Source organism: Gallinula chloropus (assembly GCF_964237585.1).
Source record: "Gallinula chloropus genome assembly, chromosome: Z".
NCBI classification, from domain to species: domain Eukaryota; kingdom Metazoa; phylum Chordata; class Aves; order Gruiformes; family Rallidae; genus Gallinula; species Gallinula chloropus.
Genome location: NC_140089.1, coordinates 19,293,522 through 19,309,921, shown reverse-complemented (window position 1 = coordinate 19,309,921; position 16,400 = coordinate 19,293,522). Strand labels below are relative to the sequence as shown.

The 16,400-nt window shown below is 52.6% G+C and overlaps 2 protein-coding genes across 2 annotated transcripts; both read right to left on the bottom strand.

The window, feature by feature from the left end:
- Positions 1–1,018: 1,018 nt before the first annotated feature.
- Positions 1,019–3,503, bottom strand: LOC311203497 (cyclin-dependent kinase 4 inhibitor B-like; the record flags this gene model as incomplete). The annotated part of the gene is made up of 2 exons (XM_084278220.1): positions 1,019–1,324; positions 3,360–3,503. 2 exons carry the CDS (start codon positions 3,501–3,503, stop codon positions 1,019–1,021), a joined length of 450 nt encoding a protein of 149 aa, XP_084134346.1.
- Positions 3,504–14,227: 10,724 nt separating this feature from the next.
- LOC311203623 (cyclin-dependent kinase 4 inhibitor B-like) lies at positions 14,228–16,150 on the bottom strand (the record flags this gene model as incomplete). The annotated part of the gene is made up of 2 exons (XM_084278377.1): positions 14,228–14,491; positions 16,010–16,150. The coding sequence occupies 2 exons, from the start codon at positions 16,148–16,150 to the stop codon at positions 14,228–14,230; spliced, it is 405 nt and encodes a 134-aa protein (XP_084134503.1).
- Between the last annotated feature and the right edge of the window lie 250 nt (positions 16,151–16,400).

Here is a 16,400-nt window from a genome sequence, read left to right as displayed (position 1 = left end):
GAGGCAATGCGTATGAAGATTCAGATTTAGAAGCAAGATCCGTCGTTCCTTTTTGTTTCTACATTCGGGTTTAGAGACTTGGGAAGCTGCCTTAAAAATACCGAGCTCGTTGCGCAGTTCTTCCGAACGAACAACTATGCAGCAGCTAAAGTTACCAAACGGTTTCTCACACGAGTAGCCCTCCCTGAATACGTCTATGCGGAAACGTTTGTGATAGTTCCCTAATTGTAATCTCGATCGGTGTTAAATATTTTAAGCTTTCCTAAATTTAGCGGGGTTCTGTGAGGAAGCGATTTCGAGAATAACTAAAGTTTGTGAACACGGCGGTTAAGGCATTCGCTATTTCAGAGCGCCGTATGAAAAAAAAAAATCTCGCGGTATCACTAAAACGCGAAGCCCTCCAGGACTCTGCGGCAGTGAATAAAATTGTGAATAAGACAAGTGTCTGATGGCGACGGAGACGGTGGCTTGCAGGGCAGTGACCAAGCCTCTAAAGGAAACCGAGCGTTCTCAGTTCTCTAAACAGCATCAATTTAACAGTAAAGGGAGGTGGGTAAGGACGAATTTCTTTATTTTTTATTTCCCCCATGGAGCACGGGAGAAGCGTCTGCTGCTCGTCCTCCCCCCGTGGGCGGTCCTGCGGAGACGAGGGCCAGGAGCGCTCCTCGCTACCCTGGTCGGGTTTCTTACGCTTTTTCTTAGAAAATTAAGCAGCATGCTTTGCCTGGCAGAAGCAGGGCACAGAGTGCCCGGGGTGTGCGGGGCGACAGCTGTGGGGCAGAGGGTAGACGTGGACCCTCCTCAGCAGCCGGGCTTCCGGCACCACCGGCAGCCGTGATGGCTGGCTGGGTGCCTCGATGGTGGAGAGACCTGACCGGCACCTGCCGCGGACGTGCGCGCCCGGTACAAGGGCAAAGGCTCTCAAACGGGAGACGGCTGCGCCCATGGCTTCGGCGGGGCGGGGGGCGTGCGGACAGCGGGCTGAGCGGGGCCTCTGGGAGAGGGGGCCGCGGGTGGGTCAGCGCGCAGCTCCCTCCGCGGCCGGCCCGGCTCCCGGGGTGGCGGGGAGGGGCGGCGGGTGTCGCAGGTACCGGCCCACCGGTCCGTGAGGGCCTCCCTCCGCCACGTCGAGCGGGAGGCGGCCGCGGCCGTCGGGCAGGTCGAGGCGCGCCCCGGCGCGGTGCAGCGCCGCCAGTGTCTCCAGGAAGCCGCCCCGGGCCGCGTCGTGCGCCGGGAAGCAGCCGGTGCGGGGGTCGGGCCGGTTGGGGTCGGCTCCGCGCTGCAGCAGCAGCTCGGCCACCTGTGGGCTGCCCAGCATCATCACCTGCGGGGAGAGACAGCGTCAGCATCAGCGCCCGCCCGGGGAGCACCGCGGCTGCGGAGGGCCCGGGGAAGGGTGGGTGCTGAGAGGCTGATGGAATTTCCCTCTATGTCAGCTCTTTGTATCTGTGACTTGACTCCGTGATCCGTATGATTTCTTCCCATTTTGAGATATTCTGTGATTCTACCATAAATTAAACCATTGGCTGCGATGCGCGCGATTTCCAGACGAGGTACTACGTATGAATGCGTTCCGTTCCGCGCTTCACACCGCTAACATATATCACGGTACGTGCGGCGCTTGTGCCGCGCGTCTATGCCATAAGCGATGTATATATGGTCCTTATATGTACCATTTATGGTACGTGAATGCCCGCCGTGTGTTCCGAGGAGCCTTGCTTTAGGCCTCCTGACATTTAAGAGGAGTCACGGATTTACCAACGAACAAGGCGGCTCGCAGCACAGCAAGCGCTGCCGGCCACGGCAGGTGGGCTTGCCGGCCGTGGCAAAAGTTTGGCCCTTTTCGGTGCCTAATGTGTATTTCCCCCTTCCTGAGTTCTGGATCAAGACTTTTCTTTCCCTCCATCAGCTCCAGCTGAACCTGTGCTTTTTCTCCCAGGAGCCGCGAGAGCAATTGAGCGCCCGGGGGTAACTCACAAAACTTCGCTGCTGAACCCTAAATGCTATGAAAGCAGAAGCTTTTGGCAAGGTCTGATCATGCACGATTGAACAAAAATAGGAAAAAACCCAAACGAATAAAACCAACAAGCAAACAAGCACAAGAAAAGACTCGCTTTCCCCTGGCCATTTTAAATGGAATTTTGACATCCGTGAATTGATAGAAAATACGTAGAAAATATGGAGAAAAAACTGTAGAAAATATCTTGAGAAAATAGCTAATACTCTAAATAGCTAAATTTCTAATAATTATCTTTATTGAGAGAGTGTGGCTATGGAGTACAAATATTTTGTTTTATTTTAATAAAAATGCTGTAGTGGAAATGCTTATAAATGTCGCAATACTTTAATTCTCATAAGCAGTTAAGTTTTTCAGAAAGATCAAGGGAGTGGCAGCCATTTTGCTAAATGCTGGTAAAGGAAACAGTCTCACTCTAAAATGAGAGGGGGAAAGAGGAAAATTTTCAGCAATTTGGAGACCCTTCTTGGCTGGAATTTGTGCCTACAACGGAAACAAAAGGAATAACTTTCTCAGAAACTTAATTAAAAACATATATTTCCTTTTCCACATAAAGTGCAAGGACTAAAATGGCTGTTCAGCTTACAGGGTGAATCATTAAATATGTTGCTTCAAACGACAATTCAATAGAAAAAAAAAATCACAAACCCAAACCCCTTTCAATTACACACAAGTCCAATTTAAATCACGGTGTGTTAATGGTTCAACGAGCTTTTAAAAACTTTCAGCTTAAATGTATCGAATCACATAAAACACATTCAGCTCTCAGAATGCCTGGAAAGCAACTCCGCTGCAAACTGATACTTTTAATGTCCATCAGTGGATACTAGCACTATTGATGAATAGTGAATATTAAAAATACTGCTACAAATAGTTACGACTACTAATATATGCCTAGTTTCAGGTTGCGATTTCTACTCGGTAACAATTTCGACTCATCTTCTGTGCCGTTCTTCGACATGTACACCACTTTGATTTCCTTGGATGAAAAGTCTCATTAACTTTGTTTTTAAAACAAACAAACAAGTTGACTGTTGATTGAAGCACAGTCAACAACCTGAACCCACCAGGAAGCGGATTTTAGAGTGCCACTTCTCATTTTAAGTACCTGCTAGCATAATTCGTTTAATGCCAGAGATGCCCCTCTAAACTCCAGCTAGTCTTTGCAGGAGGGTGAGGGTGCAGAAAAGTGGCCGCTTGCACCCAGGCAGCTGCGGCTGGAGTCCGATTCCGATAATAACAATGAGCTGAATTCACACACCGAAATCCCTCCCCCACCAGAGTGGCAGAGGACAACCCCACCACCACCACCTATCCCCCCCCACCCCCCGGTGCTTCGTACCTGGAGCGGGGTCCTCCCAAAGGAGTTGGTCCCGTTGGGATCCGCGCCCGCTTCCAGAAGCTTCTGCACCTCCTCGCGGTCCCCGCGCGCGGCGGCGCTGCACAGCCGGTCGCCGGAGCTGCGACCCTGGGGACCCCCCTCCATCGCCCCACGCAGGTCCGACCCGCACGGCTGCCACTGGCCCTCCGTGTCCTCCGGCCGGGACCCCTCTTGCTGCCTCGTTGCCGCAGCTCTTCCTCCCCGAGGGTACCGGCACCCCCACCCCGGCTCCCCCCCGGGGCAGGCGGCCCCCGAGCAGATCCCTGCCTACTGCCGGTAACCCCGCCCCCGTGATTACGTCACGGAGGGGGCGTGGCACTGGCAGCTCCGGTAAAATCCACACACGGGTGGAGATGGGGTGCCGGTAGCCTGGCCACGGATGGGGGGGGAAGGGCGATTTTACAGACCCCCCGAGGTAGCGCGGGACAGCTTGGGCAGGTGGGATGTTCCCCGCGTTCATCTTGCGTGGGGAGGGCGGGGGAAGGGGAGTACACCAGAGCCTTCCCGGGGCAGAGGGAGACACTTGGGCGAGGGCTTTTGCCTCCAGGCCGGGGCTCTGCTCTGCTCCGAGCTCCTCCGAGCGCTGGGTCGGGGGTTCGTCCCTGCGCTCCTCGGGCGGGTGGGAGCGGGCGGCCCGGATGAGGAAGAGAGCCGTGCCCGCAGGAAGTCTGCCATCCACCTAATGGCTCCCGGCAGAAAAGAATCGCTTCACACTGGCCCCGCGGGAGCCTCTCGCAGGCCGGGAAATCGCGGCAAGACCCAGCCGAGTAAGGTACGGCAGGCCGTACCCAGGCCGGCAGCCAGAGCCTGCGCAGGGCCTCGCCGTGCCGCTGTGAAGGTCCCCAAAAAAGAAGCACCTGGCTCCTCTTCTTCCCGCTTTCGCCTCTCTCACTTACCCCTCCTGGACATAACGGGTCCCCGCTGCGGGCCCCGTGACACCCACGCACACAAGAAACGATCCCCAGCGCGGCCTCACCCCATCCCCCCACCCCGACCCGACCCCGTCGAGGGAAGCGCTGGATCGGCCCCAGCGCCCGCGGGGCTGCGCAGGCACCCGAGGCTTGAAGGTTTTATTCCGCCACCTTGAAGTTACGAGCAGCCCTGGGGGGAGGACGAAGCGAAGGCGGGGAGAGAGGGGGGATGTCAGGCTCCTGCATTCCCGCCGGGCAAAGCGGGGAGCGGGGCGTTTCGGAGCCACCGCCGAGGTCGGGCAGTGAAATGAGCAATACTGAGAAGAGATTAAGGAAGCTTTTTAGGTTGATTTGGTTTGGGTCGTGTGTCCTGTGTCGTTTGTCCGTGTGTCGTGCCCCCTTCGACCTGCCCCCCATCATGTCAGTTCTTTAATCTCCTCGTTTTAATGTCGGAAAAACGGCGGGGTTGAGGCAGAAGCAATCCGTGCCCTGCAGATGCATCTTTGTTCACTTCAGCGTTAAGCCTCCCCCCCCCCCGGCTCGGGCACTCGAACAGCCCTGCGCGGCGGCAGGGGAACGCCGGAGATTTTGTGTCCACATGTCTTGACAGCAGAAACAAGCACGGATTTACCCCCTTGGAGACAACTCAGAGGTCGCTGGGTTTCTGTGGAAAGTGGCCTTGCAAGAGCAGGGTGCGATATATGAAGGGACCTTGGGGTGGGGTGAGACTCCTGCTCGGCAGGAACCTGCTGTGGGCTCCTACGCACTGGGTTGGGCGTTTTGGTTGGGGGTGTTTTTGCCACTTCACAAGGTACAGAGTGCACCCCAGGGCTGGCAGACCGAAAACCCAAATAAAAATCAACAAATAAAAATTTTAAAGTGGATTTTTTAAAAGTCCTTAAAATCTGAGAAATCTTCATTTCTCAGGAAAGGATTTCTCATCCAACAGCCAAAGTGCCCTCAAGTCCTTCCTGCACTCTCTGCTATTAATGATAGACATGTAGAGATAAATCCAAGGAGAAAACCTACTTGGTTACATGCATCGGATTTAGTAGCGGTTTGGGTTTTTTTTAAAATTTCGAATCAATAATGAGACACGGCAAGGTTATGTATTATCTCTGGCTAATCTTGCTTTCTGCGTAATAGGACTGAAAGTAGGTTTTTTTGTATCTCTGTCTGTGTCTATAAATATCTGCATTCCTGTCTTTTTGTGAGCATGTAAATATAAAAAGAATTATACTCTGACACGTCAGCATATTTTTAAGTGTAGGCGTTAAGGCCTGCCTGTGTCTCCATTCGTGCTAAAATATGTTAGAAGTTTTAAAAACTGCTGTAAACCACAAATACAGTCCTGTGCTAACGCTTACTGACCTTCCAAATAATTCATCAAGCTGTCGGACCATTAAAACGACAAAAATTGAAGTTATGCTATCCTCCCCCCCACCCCCCCCCAGTGTAAATTATATGTTGCACAATTCTAGTAGCAAGAAACGACCTCAAATCGAAACGCAACAACACACTGTCATATCTGAAGTTAGGGAAATAATAGCCGAACTTGTGCAAATGTATTTTGAAAACGACCCTTGTATTACACTTGAATCTTACTGGGAAGGGAGGAGAAACCACCTGCTCTCCCCAGCACACATTACTGCAAAGATATTTTACTTGGAAAAAAAAAACAACCAAACGAACAAAGAAGCAAACAAACAAACAAATCGATCTACGTGTAGCAATCTCCCTATCTTATATTTCTGCCCGTATTTATTTTTAACGTCACTGATCAACAATACAGATCCTTGGCACTGAAACCAGATATTTTTTAATACTACAGTACAGCGATCCTGTAATTTTTTTCTGAGATGTTTTGATAATACTTTGCAAGATGGAAAATGTAATTTTCAGTTAGCGAAAGCAGCCATCACATGTCCTGCTTAAGGCTTAGCAAGTATTACCCTTTCAACAGAAAAAAAAAATAACAAAAGTAGTTAAAAACATTTATGTGGGTTATTTTATTACCTAACAAGTATTTCGGCAGTAAGTTTGGGGGTAACTGAACATTATGAAAGGAGAAATTATACAGAGCATAATATTGAGATTTTCTTGCCTGTAAATAGGCAAAAATAACCATGCACAAGGGGCAGGGTAGGGGGTACAATGGAAAGGTTGTGTGCTGGAAGTAACCTGATTTGCAGTTAAGGGGGAGAAAACAATTGTTTGGCGCTATGCTAAAAATGAAGCAAAACCGATTAATAGAAATAGTTGAACAGCATCCTTCTACTCTTCAGTTTTAAAAGTCAGTAAAAAAAGTCAGTGTATTTGCAAAGATAATTATCCTCATTACAAATATTGGGTAAAATCAAGAGAATTTTAGACCTTTGTGCTGTAAAGTGTAGACTTTTTTTTGAACGTGAAAATGAGAAAGGAAAAAAACCCAATCATGCTACCAAACAAAAAAGCTACATCCCACCAGACCCCCTCCCCCCCCAAAAAAAGTCCCCCAAAACAATCCCACCAAAATAAATAAAACAAACAACCTGACAAACCAACAACCTGCAAAAATGAAGAATTAATTCTTCAGTTTCTGTTTTCTGAGTCCTATAAGATTAACTTGGGCAGAGAACATTTCCGAATTTAATATGCCGTCCTAAATAGACTGTGAAAATATCCCTAGTGTTTGTATATATATATACACTTTTTTTTTTTTCCTTTAGAAACCCTCCAGAAAAAATTAGATATTTATTACTTCGGTGCCTCGTTTTGGGTTATGGAGTCATCGGCGAGTAATACGACATAATGGCCCTGGATAATCACCCATCGGTTTACGCACAGCAATTAAACGTTCGTCCGGCAAAATATTCCCTTCCTTAAAAAACAAACAGCAAAGACGTATAGCAAATAAACACACACACAAGGAGAGGGGAAAAAAACCCCCAAAACTCGTCCTAAGAAATAAACAGGTTTAGATTTTGCAAGAAAATTGTCACGGCCAGCGCTCTGCCGGGTGAGCAGCTATAGGGTTGCCTCTGTCAGCCAGCTTCTGCATGTCGGTCCCCACCTCGGACCCAGTCGGGCTGCAGAAACAGCTCCGTGGACGCTGTTCCCACAACAGACTCTCTTTCTAACGCTACCCGAGGAGCGCAAAAATTTTCTTTATTCCATCTATTTAATTAAGGAATTTAATTTCGAACAGGGCGCGAGAATAGGATTCGTCTCCCTACGTATAAAAGGGAGAAAAGAGCAGTTTTTCTCTTTATTTCCAAACTTATTTTCACGCCTGAAATAGATTTCTGTCTAATCCGAAAGTGAAGATCTCCTTTTCCTGAAAACTGTAGCCCGAAATACTGCGGGTTGGGGGTTTGCTGCCTTCGGCTGCCAAAAGATTTTATGCATCATTTTTGTGACTGTAACGTTGTTATATCCTAATGTGGATGGAGTATCGTTGGGTAGAAGGGAAAAATCTCATCTTTCCCTGGATTAAACACACACGATTGTTTTACCCCTCCCCAGATCCTTTCCAGAACTATTTTCAGTGACTCTTTTAGACCAAACTGTCATTTTAGAACAACTCGCCTACCCGATGAAAAATGCAGGGAGATGGGTGGGTGGGGGAAATAAACAAAAAATCCCCCCAAAACAACAACAAGCATGAGTGTTTACAGAAAATGTGGAAATAGAAAATAAAATGCCACACTGCCTGATCCATGAGAGGGTTTTGCCCTTGCTACAGCGAATTTACTGTGAGATAACCATCACCTTCCTTTATGTTTTATGTTCAAGACTAGAGCATTTCAGGTCAGGCAGAGTTTACAGTTTCTTTTTCCCTCATTTAGTGTAAAATTAAGAAATTAGGCCTACTACAAATGCAAGAAATGAGGGATTTGAAGGCCAGAAGGAAAAGTGGATATTTTACCTTTTTTTATTATACATTATATATACACATTATACACACGTGTATGTGCCTCCGTGTGTGTCTGTGCCCATCTCTCCACATTCGGTATTTGAAGAGCACTGACAGTGATCTAAACAGAGACTGGAGCAGGTAAATTGAATTGTTTTATCTCTGTGCTTCGAGTCCTGTAGCTTGAAAGGAATTTATACATTTACATATTTATAAAATTATATCGGTTGTTGTAGAGATTTTCAGATAAATCTTTCTACTTTCACTCTCTTCTACCTCTGATCTTCTCCAGCCTGTGCTCTGGATTACAGGAGGTTGTGTAATCCTCTAAGCACACCCTACAATGTTTTTGCAGAACAACCCTCAAATATTAATCAAAATTAATAATGTCTTTATTTTTCATGATGCGACTAATCGCGTGTACCTACCGAGGCCTAAGCTGCGCCCTGCAGATCCACAACAATCCGATTTTGCAATCTGCAATCAGGAAAAAGTCTCTAAAACTCCTGAACTTCGGGTGTCTTTCAAGGTCCTTTGAACGTGTGTATTTTAATTACTCTTTCTGGCACTGCTCGGCGGCTCTGACCCTCGCTGTGCATGTTTATTTGTCAGCAAAGGAAAGCAAAGTAGGCTACTGTGTTTCACTGTCATCTACAGCAGTGGAAAGTAATACACGCTCGGATAGCAGTGGCCATTTTCTCTCCTCAGAGCAATAATTATGTTCCTTCTTCGCAAGGAACAGCCTGTAAGCACTGGTAAAGGGGCGGTGGGTTGTTTTGCTTGGGTTTGGTGTCGTGTCGGCCCCCCCACCCCCCCACCCCTCCCCACTCCCCCCCGGCCCCGGCCCCCCTCCCCGCCCCGAATTTATAGAAAACTAGAAGAAAAGCTTCTCCGAGGGGGGAGGCAAAACCACTTTGCAGTCATTTTTCAAGAACCTGCCGTTTCCAACTCCGGTCAAAAAAAACAAAAATAAAAGGGAAAGAGACGAGCTAAACAAATAACAATAACACCCACGCCTGTGCAAACCTCACGTGTTCCCGGTGCAACCCGAGCATGTGGCGCGGAGACGGCTCCGCGGCGCTGCGCGGTCGCGGCCGGGCTGCCGCGGGGACCGGGCACCCCGCTCTCCCCGGGGCGGCAGCCGCCGCCTCCCGCTACCGCTTCCATCGCCCCGGCGGGCCGTCCGCGAACACGTCCACTCTTCCCTCCGCGAGCCCCGCGCTCCCCCTCCGCCCCCCCACAGCCCCGCTCCCCGGGGGCCCTACCTGGCCCGGGGGCTCCCGCGGCGCCTCCTCCGCAGGACTAGCAGCAGAGAGAGGCGCGGCGGCCAGCGCCTCCACAGTGCCCCGACGACGCCGCGCAGGATCCACCAGCCCAGCGCCCGGGCCCGCCGCAGGCTGCGGGAGCGCCGAAAGCGGACGGTGCACCTTATCCGGGGGGTCATGGGTGCGGGAGAGCCCCCGGCGCGCCGCGCTAGAAATACCTCCCCGGTGGGGCCCCACCGGTGAATCGGCCCTCTCACCCTCCATTCATTGGAGAAGATTTTTTTTTTTCTTTTCTCTTTTTTTTTTTTCTTTTCCGTTTGACTAATTTCGACTCTTCATTTCGCCTTACCTCCCCCCGCCTCCCCCTCCGTCCCCCTCCCCCTCCGCCCCCCTCCCCCTCTCCTCTACCCTTAAACGCCTCCCACTATGACGATGGTGGCTCCCGCCTAGAAAACGGGCAAAGGAGGACAGGCGGCGGGGGATGGCGACAGGGACGGGGGAGGCCGCCGACTCCTCTCTCCTCCCACCGACTTGCCCCGAGGAGCACCACCACCAAACGGGCGTGGAGACCGGCCAATCGCGGGGCGCTCCCTCGCTTTCAAATAAAGCCTTGACGACATGTCCTCCCTCCCTCCCTCCTCTCCCTCCCCCCCCCGCTCCTTTTTTGGGGGCGGGGGGGTGGTGGTGTTACTTTATATTTTTTTTTCTCGTCGTTAATAGGTTTTGGACTCCGCTCGGCGGGGCGAGGCTGCAGCAGCCCGGCGCAGCGCGACCCCCTTCCATGCCCCCCGAGGGGCGCGTAGGTGCCTGGGAGGGTGGGGGTGCGGCTAGCGGATCCCTGCCTCTTTAAAAGCGCAGGCCAGTGTTAGCCCGGGCAAGCAGCTATTTCCTTGTCACATGGTCATTTGAACGCGACGCGGGGCCGTTGCGTAGCGGGGTGAAAAAAAAAAGAAATAATAAAAAGCGGATCTTGTCTCCCCCCGCCGGTAACCGAAACGGGTAATTAACTATTTCGCCTCCGCCGACCCTCTCCCCGGCCGTGCTCCGCGGTGCCGGACCGCCTTGTTTTCGGTTTGAAGGGTGAGATTTCTGAGCGGGAGGCGGGGGTGGGGGTGGGGAAGCAGCGGAGGAGCGCTGAAAAGCCCTGAGCAACCTGCCGGCGCTCCCCTTCCCTCCAGGGCAGACTCCGAACGCGGCGCGGGGACCGCCGAAGCCCCCCGACAGCCGGTGCTGAGCGAGGCCCGCCGCCCGGCAGAGAATTCCCGGGCGGCGCGGGGGATGCGTGGGGGTGTCCTGCTCCCCCTTCTTCCCACCCCTCCCCGGGAGCTCCTCTGCCTGCGCATCCCCCCTCCCAGGGTGCGGGATACCTTCGTGCGAGGTCCGGGAACGGTGACGGGCAGGGAGGGTGTCGGTCCTGAGGGCTCATCTTCTCCCTCTCCGGGCGCGATGGGGCCCGTCTCGGCACGGCGGGACACGGTTCCGTGCAGAACCTGGGGTGCGCAAGGAGAGCAGAGAGCCGTCGGGGAAGGCTCCAGGAGGCGGGGGTGGGGGGTGGGTGGGGGGTAGGCAGCCTGTCAGTCCCTCGGCGGGCTGGTGAATATAGACGCGCGGAACACCTCCTTCTCCCGTCCGGACGGGCTGTGACAGTACCGGTGTCAATAGAAGTTTCCTTCTTCTTGCATGGGCACAGAGTAGCCCTAACAACGTTAATAAGAGGAGCCTGTAATGGTTTTCTCCTCGACTCAGTGCGATTTCAAGCCTGGGTGAGTTAAAACAGCAATTTCGAAATGAAAGCGACTCTTCGAAAGAAGCTTTTTTTAAACTTTCTTTCTTTTTCTTTTTTCTTTCTTTTTTTTTTCCCCTTTCGTTTTTTTTTCCCTTCTTCTTTTTCTTTTTCTTTTTCTTTTTCTTTTTCTTTTTCTTTTTCTTTTTCTTTTTCTTTTTCTTTCCTTTTTCTTTCCCTCATGTGGCGACTCCTCCTCGACAAGCACGGCAAAACTGAGATAACCGAATGCCTGCCGGGGTGCACGGTACAAGTACCGGGGTGGTGGTGGAAGGACGAACTGACAGTTTTGGCAATAGAAACCAAATACCCACTGACGCTGAATGCATGGCCGAGCTGGACCCGAGGAGCATCTCGCCGTGCACAGGGCACAGACCCTGCTGCATGAGGGTTGTGTGTGTGTGTGCACGAATGTGTGTGTGCAGATGTTCTCAATTACAGCTGCCATGCGGGAAAAACATAAAGCAGGTGTAATGATTTTAAGGGCTTTCTTGAAACGTGCGCTTCTCTTGCTGTTGTTAATAATTACTGTTCTTCTTTTCAGGGCGGACTCCAAGCCCTGGTGCTGAAGCTACTGCCAGAAGGAAAGGAGTCTGTAGAAGCTCCTGAGGCTAAGCAGGATCATGCCCGGGGGCCCCATCCCTCCACAGGGTGAGTAGCTTCCAACATGGGCCTGTCCCAGGCAGGGGCTCTGGAGCTACAGTGTAAGACCGATCTATAGCAATTTAACCTTTTATTTCTTTGCTGATTATATAAATATAATTAAAATATTTTTAATTATATATTTATAATGATTCTTGTTGTAGCATAATATGTAATGGAAATACTAAAAATTTTAACCTTTATTCTATTTCTTAGAGAAAACGTCATTTTGATATGGGATACCGGAATACTGGTTTAACTAATGTTGGAAGCACAGTTTATCAAACCCTTACTCTTCTGCAGAGAGGGTGGCCAGCCTTCCTCTGTGCTTGGCCCTGGCTCTGTCCTGGTTCCCTCAGGCATGGGATGCAGACATTTGATATGTCTCCAGTGTTGTCCTTGGCTTGCTCATAGCTATGCTATGTACTAAGGCAGAGTACAGTACAATTTCATAATACGTTATCACCACAGATTAGAATTTTATGTATTTCCTATTTAAATATATGTATAAAATACATACTCTAGGCACTCGTACTAAACAAGCATGAATATAGACTAAACACAGTGTTAATTTTTTGTACATATTTGGTATGCATATAATATGGTTATAATTGAGCATAAGCTTATTACGTATAAAAATAATTTATATGCAAATATGTAGCTTGGTACATAATATTTTTATAAGTATGCACATTATGTATATTTTTATATCGGTATGGCATAGATGCATTGTGTACGTAAATGGTATAAGTACATGTTTATAGTGTGCCAACTTGTACGAAGTAGTTCTAAAGCACGCATTGTATGAAATCATGCTGCAATAAATTACTTACTCCATGTCCTATAGAGAAAAAAAAAGTCTATGCTATTTTTAATATTTTAATGTATGAAGTATCTACGCCTGGGACACTCAGAAGGAATGCAAAACGAAGAGAAATCGTTTTCCCCCCCGCCCCCCTTTAACTTTCTACAGGCAGTGCTGTGAAGCGCCCAGCACCTGCGGCGGGGAGGGAGACGGGAGCTGTCCCTCTGCATGCCTCGCTTCCCCCTTCTCTCTTTGTAACGCGCCGGGCGTGCGGGCACAGCCCCGCGTAGGGTCCGGGAGGGAGGCAGGGTGTCCCACTCGTGCCGCGGGAGCGATTCCAGCCTCACAGGCTGGAAGCGTTGTCCTTGCCGGTCCCCGTGTGGGACCTTCCGTGAGGGGAGCGGGTCTCCCGGGGCATATGTGTCTTGGTGGAGGCTGGGCTGCTCTTACGGCTTTCCCGTGGGATGATCGTACCCAGCATCCCCGCGCCGGGGCAGTTAAATACGGATCATTAATCTACCCCGCTCCCCGCCCTCTCCCCGGTTCGTCCTACAGCAACAAAGCCGTTACAACTACTTGTTGTTACAACGGCACGGCCAGTTTGTTTCTTTACCAGACGTGCCGCCTTCGAGCAGCTCGGGAAAACCCGGGGCCGAGCTCAGACGTACGATTTGAATTTTTAGATTCATTCCGCCTTCGTTTTTGCAACCATCATGGTTTCCTCAAAATACTGCTAAACTCACGGTCACTCAGGGTGGGTCACCTGCCAGTCGGAGGTAAAACACCTCTTCAAGCGAGGGCGATATCGGGCTTCCAGAGACAATTGCTCTTTTATTTTTTCTTCCAGGTCCCATGTTTACAATCTTCATGGGAAGAGCAACGGATGCGCCACGAGCTCATGCACAGACATGCACAGCATCTTACGTGGTTTTAAGAAGGTATTTACCCAGATCACAGACGCACCAGGAAGCCTCAATTCACCGCGCTCCCGGCCGGTTTTGCCAGGGAGAGGCAGAGACCGGCTTCAGCGCCCCTTGAGTGCCGTTTAACTTCTGCCTGAAATCGAAGGTGGGGGGTGGAGGGGGGGGGGGCAGCTGGCCAGGGCTCGGGAAAGCCCGGAACCCTCCCCGTTCCTGTCTACTTCAGACGGAGAGCTGGGAAGTGCCAGCGGGGGAGCCCCGGGAAGGAGGCCGGACAAAGTCCTGTCAAAACAAGAAGGCTTTATTTACTGTGCCACTTCTGTACGAGTGTTTTCCTTCATATTTATTTCTCTTCACAGTTTTTGGAGTCATGCGTGGGAAAAAAAAAAAAAAAGGTGGTGCGAGAAGGTTTTCAAGTGCAAGACAACAGACACGTGCAAACTACAGCGTACACAACAATACACATCCTCCCGCCGGTGCTGCGTGCATCCGAACAGAGAGACTCGATCCCCGGATCACTTAAGACGCGTGAGTGACGCTCGACTTCGTATCTACCGAGTCGGGCGCGGGCAATAAATTAGGGGCGAGGGTTGCCCAGGAGGAGCCTAGGTACGGGGCGGCGGGTGTCGCAGGTACCGGCCCACCGGTCCGTGAGGGCCTCCCTCCGCCACGTCGAGCGGGAGGCGGCCGCGGCCGTCGGGCAGGTCGAGGCGCGCCCCGGCGCGGTGCAGCGCCGCCAGTGTCTCCAGGAAGCCGCCCCGGGCCGCGTCGTGCGCCGGGAAGCAGCCGGTGCGGGGGTCGGGCCGGTTGGGGTCGGCTCCGCGCTGCAGCAGCAGCTCGGCCACCTGTGGGCTGCCCAGCATCATCACCTGCGGGGAGAGACAGCGTCAGCGTCAGCGGCCCGCCCGCGGCTCGGCCTCTCTCGTTCTGTCCCGCGGGAGCGGGGATCTCTCGCGGAAAATCCGTGGTTGAGGCCTAGAGACCAGCGCGGGGAACCCTCCTTCTCCGCGCCGCGGGACACGGCGGGGACCCTCCCCCGGGTTTGAGCGGCGCGGCAACCCCGTCGGGACGGGACGTGAGGGTCCGCACCTGGGCGGGTCCGCACCTGCGCTGCTCCGCGTCAGGAGCCGGCAGAGCGGCGGCAGGCGCCGGGCGGAGGGACTGGGGGTAGGGCTCTCCCCTCTCCCGGCGCACCCCCGCGGAAACCGAGGGCAAGCCCGGAGCCGCTTTGCAACGGCCACCGCGGCGCCGTGCCGGTGGAGCGGCTCAGGGGGCTGCCGCAGCCCCGCTCTCGCTTGGAAGGGGACACTGGTGTGCAGGCAGCCTGCCCTTCCCGCCGCGCGCAGCGCGCCCTTCCCCGGCCCTCAGGACCGCCTGAAAACGCACTTTTAGACTGACTTCCCTGCCCAGTGCGTCACCAAAATGCCCCGGAGCCCTGTCCCTCGGGCTCTCCGTTTGTTACGCTGCGTTCCACAGCGCACCCGTTAGTGCCTTCAGCGTAGGGGCTGAATCCGTGGCGCGCAAATGCGCAGAACAGAAACATGTCGGAGGACGGCAACAGATACCTGTCTGGAGTGAAATGCTGCACCGACATTTTGTAGGAGAGAGTTTCGCCAGCCCTGTCTACAAAACTTAAATATAGCTTTTCAGATTATCCCGGGTTCGTTTTAATTTGAAAATGTAAGAAAAAGCTGGCTAGAACTACATCGGGAATTCACTCAGCTTCATAAATCTAGCACCTTCGAGTCTTTCGGGCACCGCACCCATCTATACATTCACGCAAGCTGCACAGTGTGGGCAGGCTGAGCTCCACAGGACAGCTGGCAGGGCTATCGCACCCGCATGTTTCTGTTCGTAAGGGTCAGGGAATAATAAAAAAATCGTGAGAACCAGAGAATATACTTTTTTTCTTTTTTTTTTTTCCTCTCCTCATGGGAGAGGAAAAATACTAATAGACGAAAAAAGTAGGAAACTTGTGGTATGAGGAAAGAGAGAGGAAACATACTAATAGATATCTAAAACAGGAGAGGGGGTAATTCTTTCTGAAAGGGTAATTCTTTCTGGAAAGGTTGCTTTTTACTGCACGTTTATTGCGAGATGAGCATTAGAGTTCTCGGGTTTGAGTCATCTTATCTCAGTTGGTTAAGACAAGCTCATGAGTTGGTAAGACTAAAACCTCTCTGTTGCGGCCGTCACAGACTTTCGCCTTTCCAGAAAGGCGAGAGGAGAGGAACCTCTGCGCCGCGCCGCTTCGGCAGCAGCCGAACGCAGCCCTCGGCGGCCGGCCGCAGCCTTGGGAGCTGCCCGCCGCCGCCGCTCCCCGGGCACGGAGGGGCCGCTGCCGCCGCTGCGCCACGCGCAGTCTCGCCCCTCCCCAGACCCCCTACCTGGATGGGGGTCCGGCCGTAGGAATTGACGGCGTTGGGGTCCGCCGCGTCGTCCAGCAGTTCCTTTAGGCGCTTTACGTCGCCGCGGGCCGCGGCGTTCGCCAGCTCGTCCGCCGTCGTGCTGCCCATCAGTCGCGCCATGCCTGCGCCCGCCTCGGCCTCACGCCCGCCTGCGGCCGGGCGCTGCGGGACGCTGCAGTCGCCGCTCGGACGTCCCGCGCTGCTCGGACTTCCCGCGCTTCCCGCGCTGCCCGAACGTCCCGCGCTGCCCGGACTTCCCGCGCTGCCCGGAGCTGGCGGCGATCAAGGCCCGCAGAGGGCGCCCTGCCCATAGGAGCGCCTGGGCGCGGCGCACCGCATCGCCGGCAGCTCTCGGCGCTTCGGGAAGCAC